We start from the raw sequence: 12,215 nt of genomic DNA on the forward strand, positions 1-12,215 counted from the left end.
TGCTATTGGTATGACTGCTTTAATTTTTTCTTCTTCTTCTTTTAAATTCTTTTATTTTAAAAAATTCAATTTTTTTAATTATTTTTTTTTAATTTTCTCGATTTAATTATTTTTTTGATTTTTTTACTCTCCCGAACATATTATCTATCTATCTTAACTTTTAGTTTTTTAATATGTTTATGTTATTTTTTTTAATATATTACCCTTCATGGGTTATCTTAATATAAATTGATAAAATTCAATAAAATACGAACATTCGGTAGGCAGAGGCAACACGTAGGACATCGACAAGATTTTTTTTAGCCAATTGGCACAGGAGAACTCTCATTTTAGAGCTTTTACCTTTCCGTTTCTGATCTCTGTAAGAAGAGACCATGAAAACTCCGCCACTTCTTCGTTTAACCTTCATCTTATTCTTAATTATACTTCTTTTAACATGTTCATGGTACTCTTTAAACCTGCCGGTCTTCTCTGATCCACCTAAATCAACCTCATGGCTGTGCAACTCGAAGAGCAGAGTTTGTGCTCACCTGGGTTCGGTTTTGGAGACCGGAATTCACAAACCCAGAGACCACATGGAAGATGTCCCTCACCATCCCTTAGACCCACTAACCATGCAAGAAATCTACAAGGTGCGGACCATTCTCTCAACCTATCCACCGTTATTGCCTTCTTTCCCAGCTATTCACTCACTATCCCTTGAGGAGCCTCACAAGGATTTGGTATTGAAGTGGAAAGAAGGTGATCCTCTCCCTCCCAGGAAAGCCCTTGTGATTGCACTGTTGAATGGTCAGTCTCATGTGCTCTCTGTTGACTTGGATTCGGGCCTGGTCACAAGCAACGAAATCAACCATGGCTCAGGTTACCCGATGTTAACGATGAACGATATTTCGGTGGCAATCCAAGTGGCTCTCTCTCACAAGGAGTTGAACAAGTCTACCATCAAACGTGGGATCTCACTATCGGATTTAACCTGCATCACTCCATCAGCAGGGTGGTTTGGGCCTAATGAGGAAGGAAGGAGGATCATAAAGGTCCAATGCTTCTCAAACCAAGGCACACCCAATTTCTACATGAGACCACTTGAAGGGCTGACCATGACAGTGGACATTGACAAGAAAGAGGTAGTGAAATTCACTGACACAGGCGGAGGAATTCCTGTCCCTAAAGGTACCGACACTGATTACCGATTCAAGGCCCAGAAAGAGCCACCCAAGATGAAGCCCATAAATCCAATATCAATCGAGCAACCATTAGGGCCTAGCTTTACAGTTGAAGATGGGCACATAGTGAAATGGGCTAACTGGGAGTTCCATCTGAAGGCTGACCAGCGAGCTGGCATTGTGATTTCACGAGCCATGGTTAGTGACTCAGAGACCGGGGTCCCTAGGAGTGTCATGTACAAAGGATTCTCTTCAGAGTTATTTGTGCCTTACATGGATCCTGACGAGAATTGGTACTTCAAGTCATATATGGATGCTGGTGAATTTGGTATGGGAGCGACGGCGTTGTCACTTGTGCCTCTAAATGATTGTCCCAGGCACTCTTATTACATGGATGGAATATTTGTGTCATGGGATGGGAAACCATATGTTCAGCCGAGCATAATTTGTGTGTTCGAACGTTATGCTGGCGATATTAGTTGGCGGCACTCGGAGATCCCGGTCAATGGTTTCAATGTGAGTGACATAAACATTATTGTTGATGCCCATACATTTCTGTGTTTTTTTTTTTTTTTGTGTGTTTCCCTAAATAACAAGCATAAGGAACAAATGAAATGTCATGAAATGAGACGTGAAAAATCTCTGTATGCTTGATGGGCTTACTTAACTGCCTTACCAGTCATAAAAAATCACCTACGGAGCCAAGAATTTTTTCTACCCTAAATTATTAAATAAATATATAAATTTTCTTAAGATAAATTATTAATTCATGTACATGAATTTTTAAAATTAACAATAAAGTTTTAATTCAAATGCACTACCTAAAATATTAAAAAATAAATTTAAAAGTATATAAAATTAAAGTGAAAGTAAAAATAAACTCACTATTAAAGTTACATCCTTCGATGTTTTGTGGAATATAATTCATCTATAATCGAATCTGAATTGATATTGTAACAACCCCTCAACCAGGATAAAATAACAATCTCATGTCAACTGAAAAACAAAGTAATTAAATTTTTTCTCTATCTCAATTCCTCCTTCATTCACTTGATTCTTTCTTAGATTAATATTTTATAAGTTGGGCTTTGTAAGTTTACAAGGTTATTCTCTCACTTTTCTTATTTTTTTTACTTGGATTTTTTTTATGTTTTCCCCTTACTTTTCTCTCTTTCTCTCTCGCCTTTTCTTTTCTTTCTTTTTCTATTATGCTTCTGCTCAGTCGGCAACATATAAAAGGAAGGAAGAACTAGTTTGTTTTATTTTTTAATAGCAAATAATTATTTTACCCTTAATTAGTCGTTTTGCTTTTATTTGATGTTTTTTTTTTGTTAGCATTACCAAACTCTGTTCATCCTAAAATTCTAACCAGATTTTATTCAATAAATTTTAAGATCCCTCGTAAAATTTCAGCTCAATCTGATGGTCGGATTGAAAATTACATCCAATAACGTAAAACTGGTTAAATTGTGATTTTTTTATCAAATTTCTGAATTTCTCCAAAATTTTTGAAATTTTAACTCAAGCTAAAACATCATATTAGAAGGCTCCACGTAAATTTTTAGAATTTTTTGATACCTCAATTAAGAATTACAAATTTTCTTTACATAAAACTAGTAAAAAAATATTGAAAAAATCTTATCCTAGAGTAGAACCAACCCGAGCCCTGCCTCCGCCCTTGCCTCTAGGAATTTAGCCAAATCGAGATATATATATAAGAAGCCTAGTTCTAATGCGATATCCACTTCTGTCTATTGTGCACATGATTTTACATCTTATTGCTACATTTTTGCTCAAGGTTGCGCTTAAAAGGAAACTATTTATGCCTTTTCAAACACTGGGATTTTTTCAGATTAGAGAGGCAAGACCAAAGGTGTCACTTGTGGCTCGAATGGCAGCGTCGGTGGGGAACTATGACTACATATTTGACTGGGAATTTCAAACTGATGGTTTGATCCATGTTGCGGTAAATCTTATGCACATATACTTCAGTTTTGTCTCTCTTTTTTGGTGCTTGAAAATAATACACTGATGGATTGATGGCACTCAGTCCATTCCATGATCAGTGAATATTGATAAAATCTAGGAAGTGTGTAAATGGGCGTGTTTATTAAGCCATTAGTTTTATCCCTGTTCCTTACAAAAATGTCCTACACTCACGCTAACCACATTATTCAAAGCAGGTTTCTCTTTCAGGGATGCTGATGGTGAAAGGCACTCCACATCAAACTGCCGATCAAATACCTAACCAAGAAGCAGCTTCAGGCCCTTTAATCTCGGAAAATCTCATCGGTGTTGTCCATGATCACTTTATTACCTTCCATCTTGACATGGATATTGATGACACTAACAACACATTTGTTAAGGTTAATTTAGTTAAGGAGGAGACCTTGCCAGGTCAATCACCGAGGAAAAGCTACTTGAAAGCAAAACGAAACACAGCGAAAACAGAGGATGATGCACGAATTAAGCTTAAGCTCTATGAACCTTCAGAATTTCATGTTATTAACCCTTCAAGACGGTCCAGGTTGGGGAATCCAGCCGGGTACAAAATCGTCCCCGGCGGGAATGCAGCTAGCTTGCTCGATCACCTTGATCCTCCACAACTAAGAAGTGCTTTCACAAACAATCAGGTATCCATGGCACGATAAATGTGAATATGACACTTTATTTCAGTATTTTTTTTCGCTTCTTTAAAAAACTTGTCTGCTAGATATGGGTGACACCTTATAATCGGAATGAACAATGGGCTGGTGGACTCTTCACGTATCAGAGCAAAGGAGACGACACCCTGGCTGCGTGGTCTAAAAGGTAATACAGAGGAAACTCTGCCCACCCATGCAAATGAACCCTTCCTTACACGGCATATCTGCTCCATTGCATTATAAAGTAAAAGAGAACTGCCATCTTTTGCAAGAGCTTTACTGTTGATCTAAAGCTACAAATTTAACTAATTAAATAGAGGACTTGCTTTCATGGCCAGCAGGAACCGAGCAATTGAGAATAAAGATATTGTGTTGTGGTACACCCTGGGATTCCATCACATACCGTGCCAAGAGGATTTTCCTGTAATGCCAACCGTGTCATCGAGCTTTGAACTAAAGCCCGTCAATTTCTTCGAAAGCAATCCAATTCTAAAGGCAGCACCCATGTTTGAGAAGGACCTGCCAGTTTGCAGGCCAGCTACCTCTTCTTAATCAGTTGTCGTTTGCTGCATTTATCCCTTTCTATCTCACGTGAACACGTAATGAAACATATCTGAGTGTGTCGATGCATAAACTCTATTGATACGGATATTAAGTAAATAATTTAGTGATAACATAATACTAAAAATATGGGGAAAACATTTCAATTTTTTAATTAAATAATATTGTTTTCTATTAAAATTATAAAAAAACATTTTTTTAAGTTGACACTATTAAATTTTATTTGAGTTTAACTAAATTAATTGAGTCATAAATTGACTGACCGGGTCACTTGAGCTTAATCAAGTTAATATCTAACCTATAAGTTACCGAGCCTAGTTTAATAACCATAATTGAAAAAATTGCAATGCATACAAGGGAGCTGTTGCGGCATCGCTTAGAAGTGAGTTTCAACTTTTTTTTTTATTAATTTTTTTTTTGTTTTAAATTATTTTGTTTTAGAGTTTTTGAATTTTTTAATGTGATGATATAAAAATAAATTTTAAAAAATAATAAAAAAATATTATTTTAATATTTTTCAGATAAAAAATAATTTAATAACAATGGTACAGCAGCATGAAAGCTACAGTGATTCGCATATATGATGCAAACTTTTTAATCGTATAAATTATAAATAACTCGAAAGTTGCAAGTTGCAAGTTGCAAGTTGCAATACATAAATATCTGGAATCCTGGTGATTCCTTGCCACGGAATGATTCTGATCCATCCACGACGATGGATTCCTAGAACATGACATCAAAATGTCGGTATCGGTACATTACTCTTTTTTTTTTTATATATATAATTTGTTTATTATATCGGTGAGATTACATTGTTTTTGCCCCCCCCCCCCCCCCCACACGAGAACTACTGAAAGAATTAATTAATATCTCATAAGAATTTCTATATATTTAGATTGCTTAATTAACGAAGCATGTTATGGATATAATTATTCTCTCTACAAAACAAAAACTACGAAACATTATTATGATGCTTCACTATTCATATATAAACATATAATGAAGCAACTCAATTTTTTTCAAACCCCCCCTTTTTTAAATTCTACCTTCCAAACTTTTTCCTTCCAATTTTATTATTTTATATTTTATTGATTTTGAATTGATCATCGTAATTTATTTTGATTTTTTTAATGAGGTTATTTTAATCTCAAATAAATATCCTGGTATTTAGTTGATATTAAACACGGCCTAGGTATTGAGTCGGGTTAGGAGGTTTCATGGTTAACCCATCAAGTTTGTTTTAGTAACAATTCCAAATTGTTTATTCTTTTTAATTCCATCGTCCTATTATTTTTCTTTCAATTGAATTCTTTTGGGCCTTTTTTATTAATCTATTCTTTCAACATTTGGTTGATTTTGAATTGATATTCATAATTTATTTCAAATTAATTTCTATGAGATAACTGCATTTCCATACAAACACCCGACATTTGGTTGATGCTCAATTATGCAAACGTTTATTTTTGTTATCATATCATCAAGTAAAAAATAGTTTGAAAAAACAAAGTTGCTAAATTTAATGGAGTTCATGATCCAGTTCGTGGATTTAGTAAGTTAAGCTGCGAAGCTTGAGGTGATCTAATATATCGCTGTCTCAATATTAAAAGAAAAGATGTCGTCTTGATTTTTTTTAAAAAACCTAACCATATTTTTTCTAGTCATTTGTGAAATGATCCGAGTAACCAAGATTAACTTGTCAAACCCACAACCTATATCATAAGACTAGGATAACTCTATAGAAAATAAATTATGAAGTCCAATCCCCAATCAACATAGCATTGAAAGATGAAATTGAAAAAAATTCAATTAAAAAAAAGATACAAAAAATAACCTGAGTTAATAAGGATTAACTTTCCAAATTCATGACCTAAGTCATGAGATTGAAATAACCTTGTAGAAAGCAAACTAAAAAAACAACTCTAGTCAACATGTCAAACTCGCAACTCGGGTCATGAGACTAGAATAAATTCATATAAAGCAAACTAAAACAAATTATGAAACTCAATTCCATTCAACTCATTATTGAATGATGATATTGAAAAAAAAAACTCAATCTAAAAACAAAGAAATAGTAAAATGATCCAAGTCAACTCAATAACCCATAAAATTGATGACCCGGGTCATGAGATAAGGATAACCTCATAGAAAATAAACTGAAACAAATCAGAAAGTTTAATTCTTAATCAACCCAATATTGAAGGATGAAATTAAAAAAAAAATAATTTTAAAAAAATAAAAAATCATGAGTCAATCAGATTAGTCCATCAAACCCTTAACACATGTTATGAAATTAAAATAACCACGTAGAAAACAATCCGTATAGAAAAAAACCATTTAATTTAGTTTTTTTTTGTTAATATTAGTCATGGTTATTCAAATCATTCCTCTTATTATTTTCTCTTGTTTCTAGATCTGTAGATTCTATATGAGTCCAAACTCCAGTTTAAAAGAAAAAATATAAATGAAAACAATGAAAAATAGATCTCAATATTCATTGTACTTTTTTGCTAAAAAGGGAACATTCTTAAAAAAAAAAAAACAGTGGACACCATAAAAAAAAAGAGGATGAAGAGAGAGTATAGTGGGAAAATGAAGAGTAAAATTAAAAAAAAATACAATTATTCATAAAATAATTGTTAATATTAACATAAAAAACTCAAATATAGTTAAAAAAAATATGGCATAATTGGATTTCTTTAAATATTATTTTAATAAATTTATTTAAGAGAATTTTATTCTAAAATCTTAAAAAAAAAAATATCATGCACACCTAGGCTTAGAAGGACGGACTCGTATGCCTGACCTAAGTGAAAAGCCTTGGCCCATTTAATTAAAACAAAAAGGTAAAAAAACAAACAACACATCTTCCCTCCTTTTTGTTTTAATAGAATGGACAACAATTCATTTTCTAATTCTTTTTTTGATGACTTCTTCTATTCTTTATGACAAAGCTATAAAAACCTAAAAGAACAAGAACTGAGTAATGCTAAAACTAAAACTTGCAGGATCAAATTGATTTTTTCCATGTCTTTTGAATAATATAAATAAAAAAGGCTATGTTTTTATGTTGATTTTGGCCATTTATCTTTCAATTGTTTTTAAAAATAACATAAAATTTTATTTTGTAAAATTTAACGTTAGAATATTCTATGCCATATTTTATATGTAAGAGCATACAAATCAAAATTAATCCTAATATATAAAATAATATCAATATTAATTACAAGGATCGAGTTGAAAAAAAAATAAAATTTAATGATCAAAAAGTAAATAAAAACTCATGGACAAAAAAGAGAAAAATTAACTAGGAATGATAAATGACAAATAAACAGCAAAATGTGAGATGGGCCACACATTTAATTATTGGTCAACCTCTTTAACCAATAATTAAAGAAGATTATAAACAATTTAGCTCTTTCTTACATATTTTCTCATGTTTTTATTTAATGTATGTTTTAATGGAAAATAATAAAAAAAAATGAGTTAAAAAGAGATTCTTGATGATAATCAACGAGGAATAATTAAGGGATCATAATTAAAGCAAGTTAAATACGTGTAATAGAAGATTTTCATGTTGTATCAATCTTTGGATGAGGATATCAATGGTAAAAAAAAATGTTAAAATAAAAAAATATTTGTCGCCTAAATGCACGGTAATTGTCATCTTTTTGTCGCCTTTCAATTCTCAGATACCACTGAAGTTTATTTTTAATTTCTCGGTTTTTGTATTTTTTTTTTAATGTAGATTCTCTTAGCTGTTCATTTCCACTCCTTCCTCTTTATATCACACACTCTTTCACTCTCTCACGAAACAACAAATTAACAGTAAATAACCAGAAACCAAAATAAGATATGGAACCAAGAAATTTCCTCCGTTTCCTCTTTATCTTTCTTAGTGTATCTCTTGTCTTGTTCTTCACATGGGTTCATCTCCCCTATGCTCCACAACCAAACCCCACCACTGACCTCCTCGATTGCTCCACCAACTCTCCCTGGTGCACCTCCAAGAACCGCTTTCAGCCTATCAATAAACCATCCACCGCCGATAACATCCTCGAAAAACCACCAAATCCCAAGCACCACAACCACGAATCAGACACTCCCCATCATCCTCTGGACCCCTTAACAATCTCAGAGATCAACAAAGTCCGTACAATCCTAAAATCGCACACCCTTTTCAAGTCATCATCTCCCTGTGCTTTCCACTCTATAGTCTTGGAAGAACCAGATAAAACACTTGTCCTTAAATGGAAAAAAGGAGACTCCATGTTACCAAGAAAAGCAGCCGTGGTCGCACGCGTGGCTGGCAAGTCACACGTGTTAACGGTGGATATAAGTTCTGGCGAGGTGGCTGTACAAGAAACGGGTTCTCGCTCAGGTTACCCCACCATGACAATAGAGGACATGACATCATCGACGTGGGCCCCGCTATCGAACGCTGATTTCAACCGTACAATCATCGAGCGTGGAGTTGATCTTCAGGACCTTGCATGCTTGCCAATCTCTTTAGGTTGGTTTGGTGAAAATGAAGAGAACAGGAGATTGATTAAGGTGCAGTGCTACTCCATGAAGGGCACTGCAAACTTTTACATGAGACCAATAGAAGGGCTGACTGTTTTGCTTGATATGGATAGTAAAGAAGTGGTGGAGATATCAGATAAGGGGAGGGACATACCTATACCAAAGGCAGCCAACACTGATTATCGCTATTCTGTACAGGAAATCAATCCCGAGATGATGTTTGTCAATCCAATTTCGATAGAGCAACCAAAAGGGCCGAGTTTTACGGTAGAAGATGAGCACTTGGTCAAATGGGCTAACTGGGAATTTCACCTTAAACCCGACCCTAGAGCTGGTGTGATCATTTCTCGGGCTAAGGTCCGGGACCCAGATAGTGGGGAGATGAGGAATGTGATGTATAAAGGGTATACTAGTGAGTTGTTTGTGCCTTACATGGACCCCACTGATGCATGGTATTTTAAGACGTATATGGATGCGGGTGAATACGGGTTTGGGTTGCAGGCCATGCCACTTGACCCGCTTAATGATTGTCCTAGGAATGCCTATTACATGGATGGTGTGTTTGCCGCTGGTGATGGAACTCCATATGTCCGATCACATATGGTTTGCGTGTTCGAGAGTTATGCCGGTGATATTGGATGGCGGCACTCGGAGAGTCCAATTACGGGTATGGAGGTAAGAAGGTTTGGATCCGAGAATTTAATTTATTTCAAACATAGTCTCTCATCATTTTTATATAAATTAACTAACTAAACCATTATAGTTACCAGAAACTGATCAATCCAATAAATTATTGGATAACCTTTTTAATCAAAGTTCTATTTAGATAAAGTTTGATTTAAAAATGGTTTTGAAGTGAATCCTATCAAATCATGTTAATCTGTTTACTTAAAACTTGATAGGAGTTGAATTTTATTTTGAATTGGTTTAAATATTGATTTGGCCATTCTTAGAAAAAACATGGTTAAGTATTTTTTTAATTTTTTTTATCTAAAATGATATTATTTGTATTCAGACAGTAAACTTACTATTTTAACATGTAAGATTCAGTTATTAACTTGTCCAAGTAAGTTGTCGTACTTGTAGATGTGTTACTGAGCTGTCGACTTTATTTTTTTTCTTCCCTCTCCCGTTTGTCGTTTGTTTAATGTTGTTTTGGCAGATTAGAGAAGTTAGACCGAAGGTGACGCTAGTGGTTAGAATGGCAGCATCGGTTGCAAACTATGATTATATAGTTGATTGGGAGTTCCAAACTGATGGACTAATCAGAATCAAGGTTAGTGGCCACTTTCAATGTCTTTCTTTCCTGGGATGAGGACATCCTATTTCCTGTTCTTTGAAATAGTATTGTATATACAAGTAGTCCACTTTAGAATTTCCAACAGATGTTAGGGAAAAACATCTTTCAGTGGTCGGAGTTTTTCTTGATGATCATGCATCTGTCTACCACTAGTTGTAGGATGTCACGTTTGAACTTCTATTTGCCATTATGCAATCATAACAACTGCTAATCAAGAAAGAATGTAATTAATTGGGCACAGGTTGGACTTAGTGGTATTTTGATGGTGAAAGGCACCTCTTACGTGAACACGAACCAAGTTCCGGGTCAACAAAATCTCTATGGCACCCTTTTGTCAGAAAACGTAATCGGCGTTATACATGACCACTACATCACATTTTACCTTGACATGGACATAGATGGCTCTGATAATTCCTTTGTAAAGGTAAACATTCAAAAGCAACGGACCTCTCCCGGAGAATCACCGAGGAGGAGCTACTTAAAAGCTATAAGAAATGTGGCAAAGACAGAAAAGGATGCACAGATTCAGCTCAAACTTTATGACCCATCCGAGTTCCATGTGGTTAACCCGATGAAAAGGACTCGGGTTGGAAACCCCGTTGGGTACAAGTTGGTTCCCGGTGGCACGGCTGCTAGCTTGCTAGATCATGACGATCCTCCCCAAAAACGTGGTGCATTTACAAATAACCAAATATGGGTCACTCCATATAACCAGAGCGAGCAATGGGCTGGTGGGTTATTTGTTTACCAGAGTCAAGGTGAAGACACTCTTGCAGTGTGGTCTGAGAGGTATGGATTTCCACTCAAATAAAACATCAAAATATTACTCTCCATTAATTTTTGTCATCCTTGGAGATCTCCAGTTTTCCAACATTTCCAACTTGTGGATTTTTTTTTTTTTAACAACCATGTTGATTTTTAATTTCTTTTTTTCAGGGACCGTCCAATTGAGAACAAGGACATTGTATTGTGGTACACATTAGGCTTCCATCACGTACCGTGCCAAGAGGACTTCCCTATCATGCCAACCGTATCATCGAGTTTTGATCTGAAGCCCGTCAATTTCTTTGAGAGCAACCCAATTCTCCGGATCCCACCTAACGTTGAAAAAGATTTGCCTGTTTGCAAGCCTGCTGCTTCGGCGTGAACAGCCAATTGTAGCTCTTCTATCTGCATATATATGCATTAGCAGAGTAAAAACCTTGAGATCAATAATGTAGATGAATGCTTCAGAATAACACGCAAAAAAAAAAAGAAGAAAAAAGGAGAGAGACGGCGATGGATTAATCACTGTTTTATGACCACTTTATGGTTACGATCGAGGCTAGGTCAGATGGTACTGCACAAAACACTAGGCATTGTGGCATTTTCTGTGTAGCAATTTTAATGTGCACTCTTTTATGAATCAATGTGGATTAAAATAGTTGATTTTTCTTAAATTTTTAATTTGGTTATTAAGATTTTTTTTAGTACAATTGAGCTTTTTTGAATTCAAATTAATATTTAATTGCATAATTTTTTTTTGAAAGGAATAGTTGGATTGATAGATAATGGATCAAAGTGAAAATGATGATAAAATAGGTAATGATAAAATATTTATTTTGATTCTTTATCTTTTTTTATTTATAAGTGATCGATTCTTTTAGTTTTTTAAAAATTAATTTTGATATCAAAGTTTATTTTTCTAATTTTCCGGTCTTTTCTTGTGAGAGTACAAAGAGAGGATTGTCAGACTCTGGCGTAGAGAGAAAAAGTTATTGTTTACACCTATTTCGACCACTAAAATGGTTGAAATTGGTATCAATGGATTCCATTCGGTGAGATGAGTCTTATAGTGATTGTTTTCAACTTTGATATTGTCTAAAAAAACAGATTTAAGTTGAGGATAAGAAAATTTATCCGATTTGATTTTGTGATTTGAGTCCCTTTTTTGACTTATTGGATTGCTAGATTGGTTTTTATATATTCTAGGATTGATTTTTGGGTTTAAATGAGTTGAAAAATAGGTTTGTTGGGTTAAAAACC

The 12,215-nt window shown here is 34.4% G+C and overlaps 2 protein-coding genes across 3 annotated transcripts; both read left to right on the plus strand.

Moving 5' to 3' along the window:
- Positions 1-248: 248 nt before the first annotated feature.
- On the plus strand, positions 249-4,496 carry LOC18094397 (amine oxidase [copper-containing] gamma 1). Of its 2 annotated transcripts, none has more exons than XM_024593778.2 (5): positions 249-1,679; positions 3,016-3,129; positions 3,347-3,796; positions 3,877-3,974; positions 4,147-4,496. In XM_024593778.2, exons 1-5 carry the CDS (start codon positions 375-377, stop codon positions 4,358-4,360), a joined length of 2,181 nt encoding a protein of 726 aa, XP_024449546.1. In that variant the 5' UTR covers positions 249-374; the 3' UTR covers positions 4,361-4,496. The 2 variants fall into 2 exon arrangements, with proteins under 2 accessions (XP_024449546.1, XP_006368696.1); XM_006368634.3 differs by having other exon boundaries at positions 4,150-4,496.
- Positions 4,497-8,129: 3,633 nt separating this feature from the next.
- Positions 8,130-11,629, plus strand: LOC7477811 (amine oxidase [copper-containing] gamma 1). Its single transcript, XM_002299382.4, has 4 exons — positions 8,130-9,565; positions 10,053-10,166; positions 10,432-10,979; positions 11,127-11,629. The coding sequence occupies exons 1-4, from the start codon at positions 8,222-8,224 to the stop codon at positions 11,335-11,337; spliced, it is 2,217 nt and encodes a 738-aa protein (XP_002299418.2). The 5' UTR covers positions 8,130-8,221; the 3' UTR covers positions 11,338-11,629.
- The last annotated feature ends 586 nt before the right edge of the window (positions 11,630-12,215 follow it).

The sequence above is a fragment of the Populus trichocarpa genome, chromosome 1 (genome assembly GCF_000002775.5).
Source record: "Populus trichocarpa isolate Nisqually-1 chromosome 1, P.trichocarpa_v4.1, whole genome shotgun sequence".
NCBI classification, from domain to species: Eukaryota; Viridiplantae; Streptophyta; class Magnoliopsida; order Malpighiales; family Salicaceae; genus Populus; species Populus trichocarpa.

What these genes read in the sequence shown, in the direction of transcription:
- LOC7477811 (XM_002299382.4), top strand. Translation starts at nt 8,222, where the DNA reads ATGGAACCAAGAAATTTCCTCCGTTTCCTCTTTATCTTTCTTAGTGTA. An exon ending in GTCCAATTACGGGTATGGAG is followed by an intron (nt 9,566 to 10,052) that starts GTAAGAAGGTTT and finishes TTGTTTTGGCAG; the next exon opens with ATTAGAGAAGTTAGACCGAA. An exon ending in ATGGACTAATCAGAATCAAG is followed by an intron (nt 10,167 to 10,431) that starts GTTAGTGGCCAC and finishes AATTGGGCACAG; the next exon opens with GTTGGACTTAGTGGTATTTT.
- LOC18094397 (XM_024593778.2), top strand. Translation starts at nt 375, where the DNA reads ATGAAAACTCCGCCACTTCTTCGTTTAACCTTCATCTTATTCTTAATT. An exon ending in ATGGTTTGATCCATGTTGCG is followed by an intron (nt 3,130 to 3,346) that starts GTAAATCTTATG and finishes TATTCAAAGCAG; the next exon opens with GTTTCTCTTTCAGGGATGCT. An exon ending in GTGCTTTCACAAACAATCAG is followed by an intron (nt 3,797 to 3,876) that starts GTATCCATGGCA and finishes CTTGTCTGCTAG; the next exon opens with ATATGGGTGACACCTTATAA.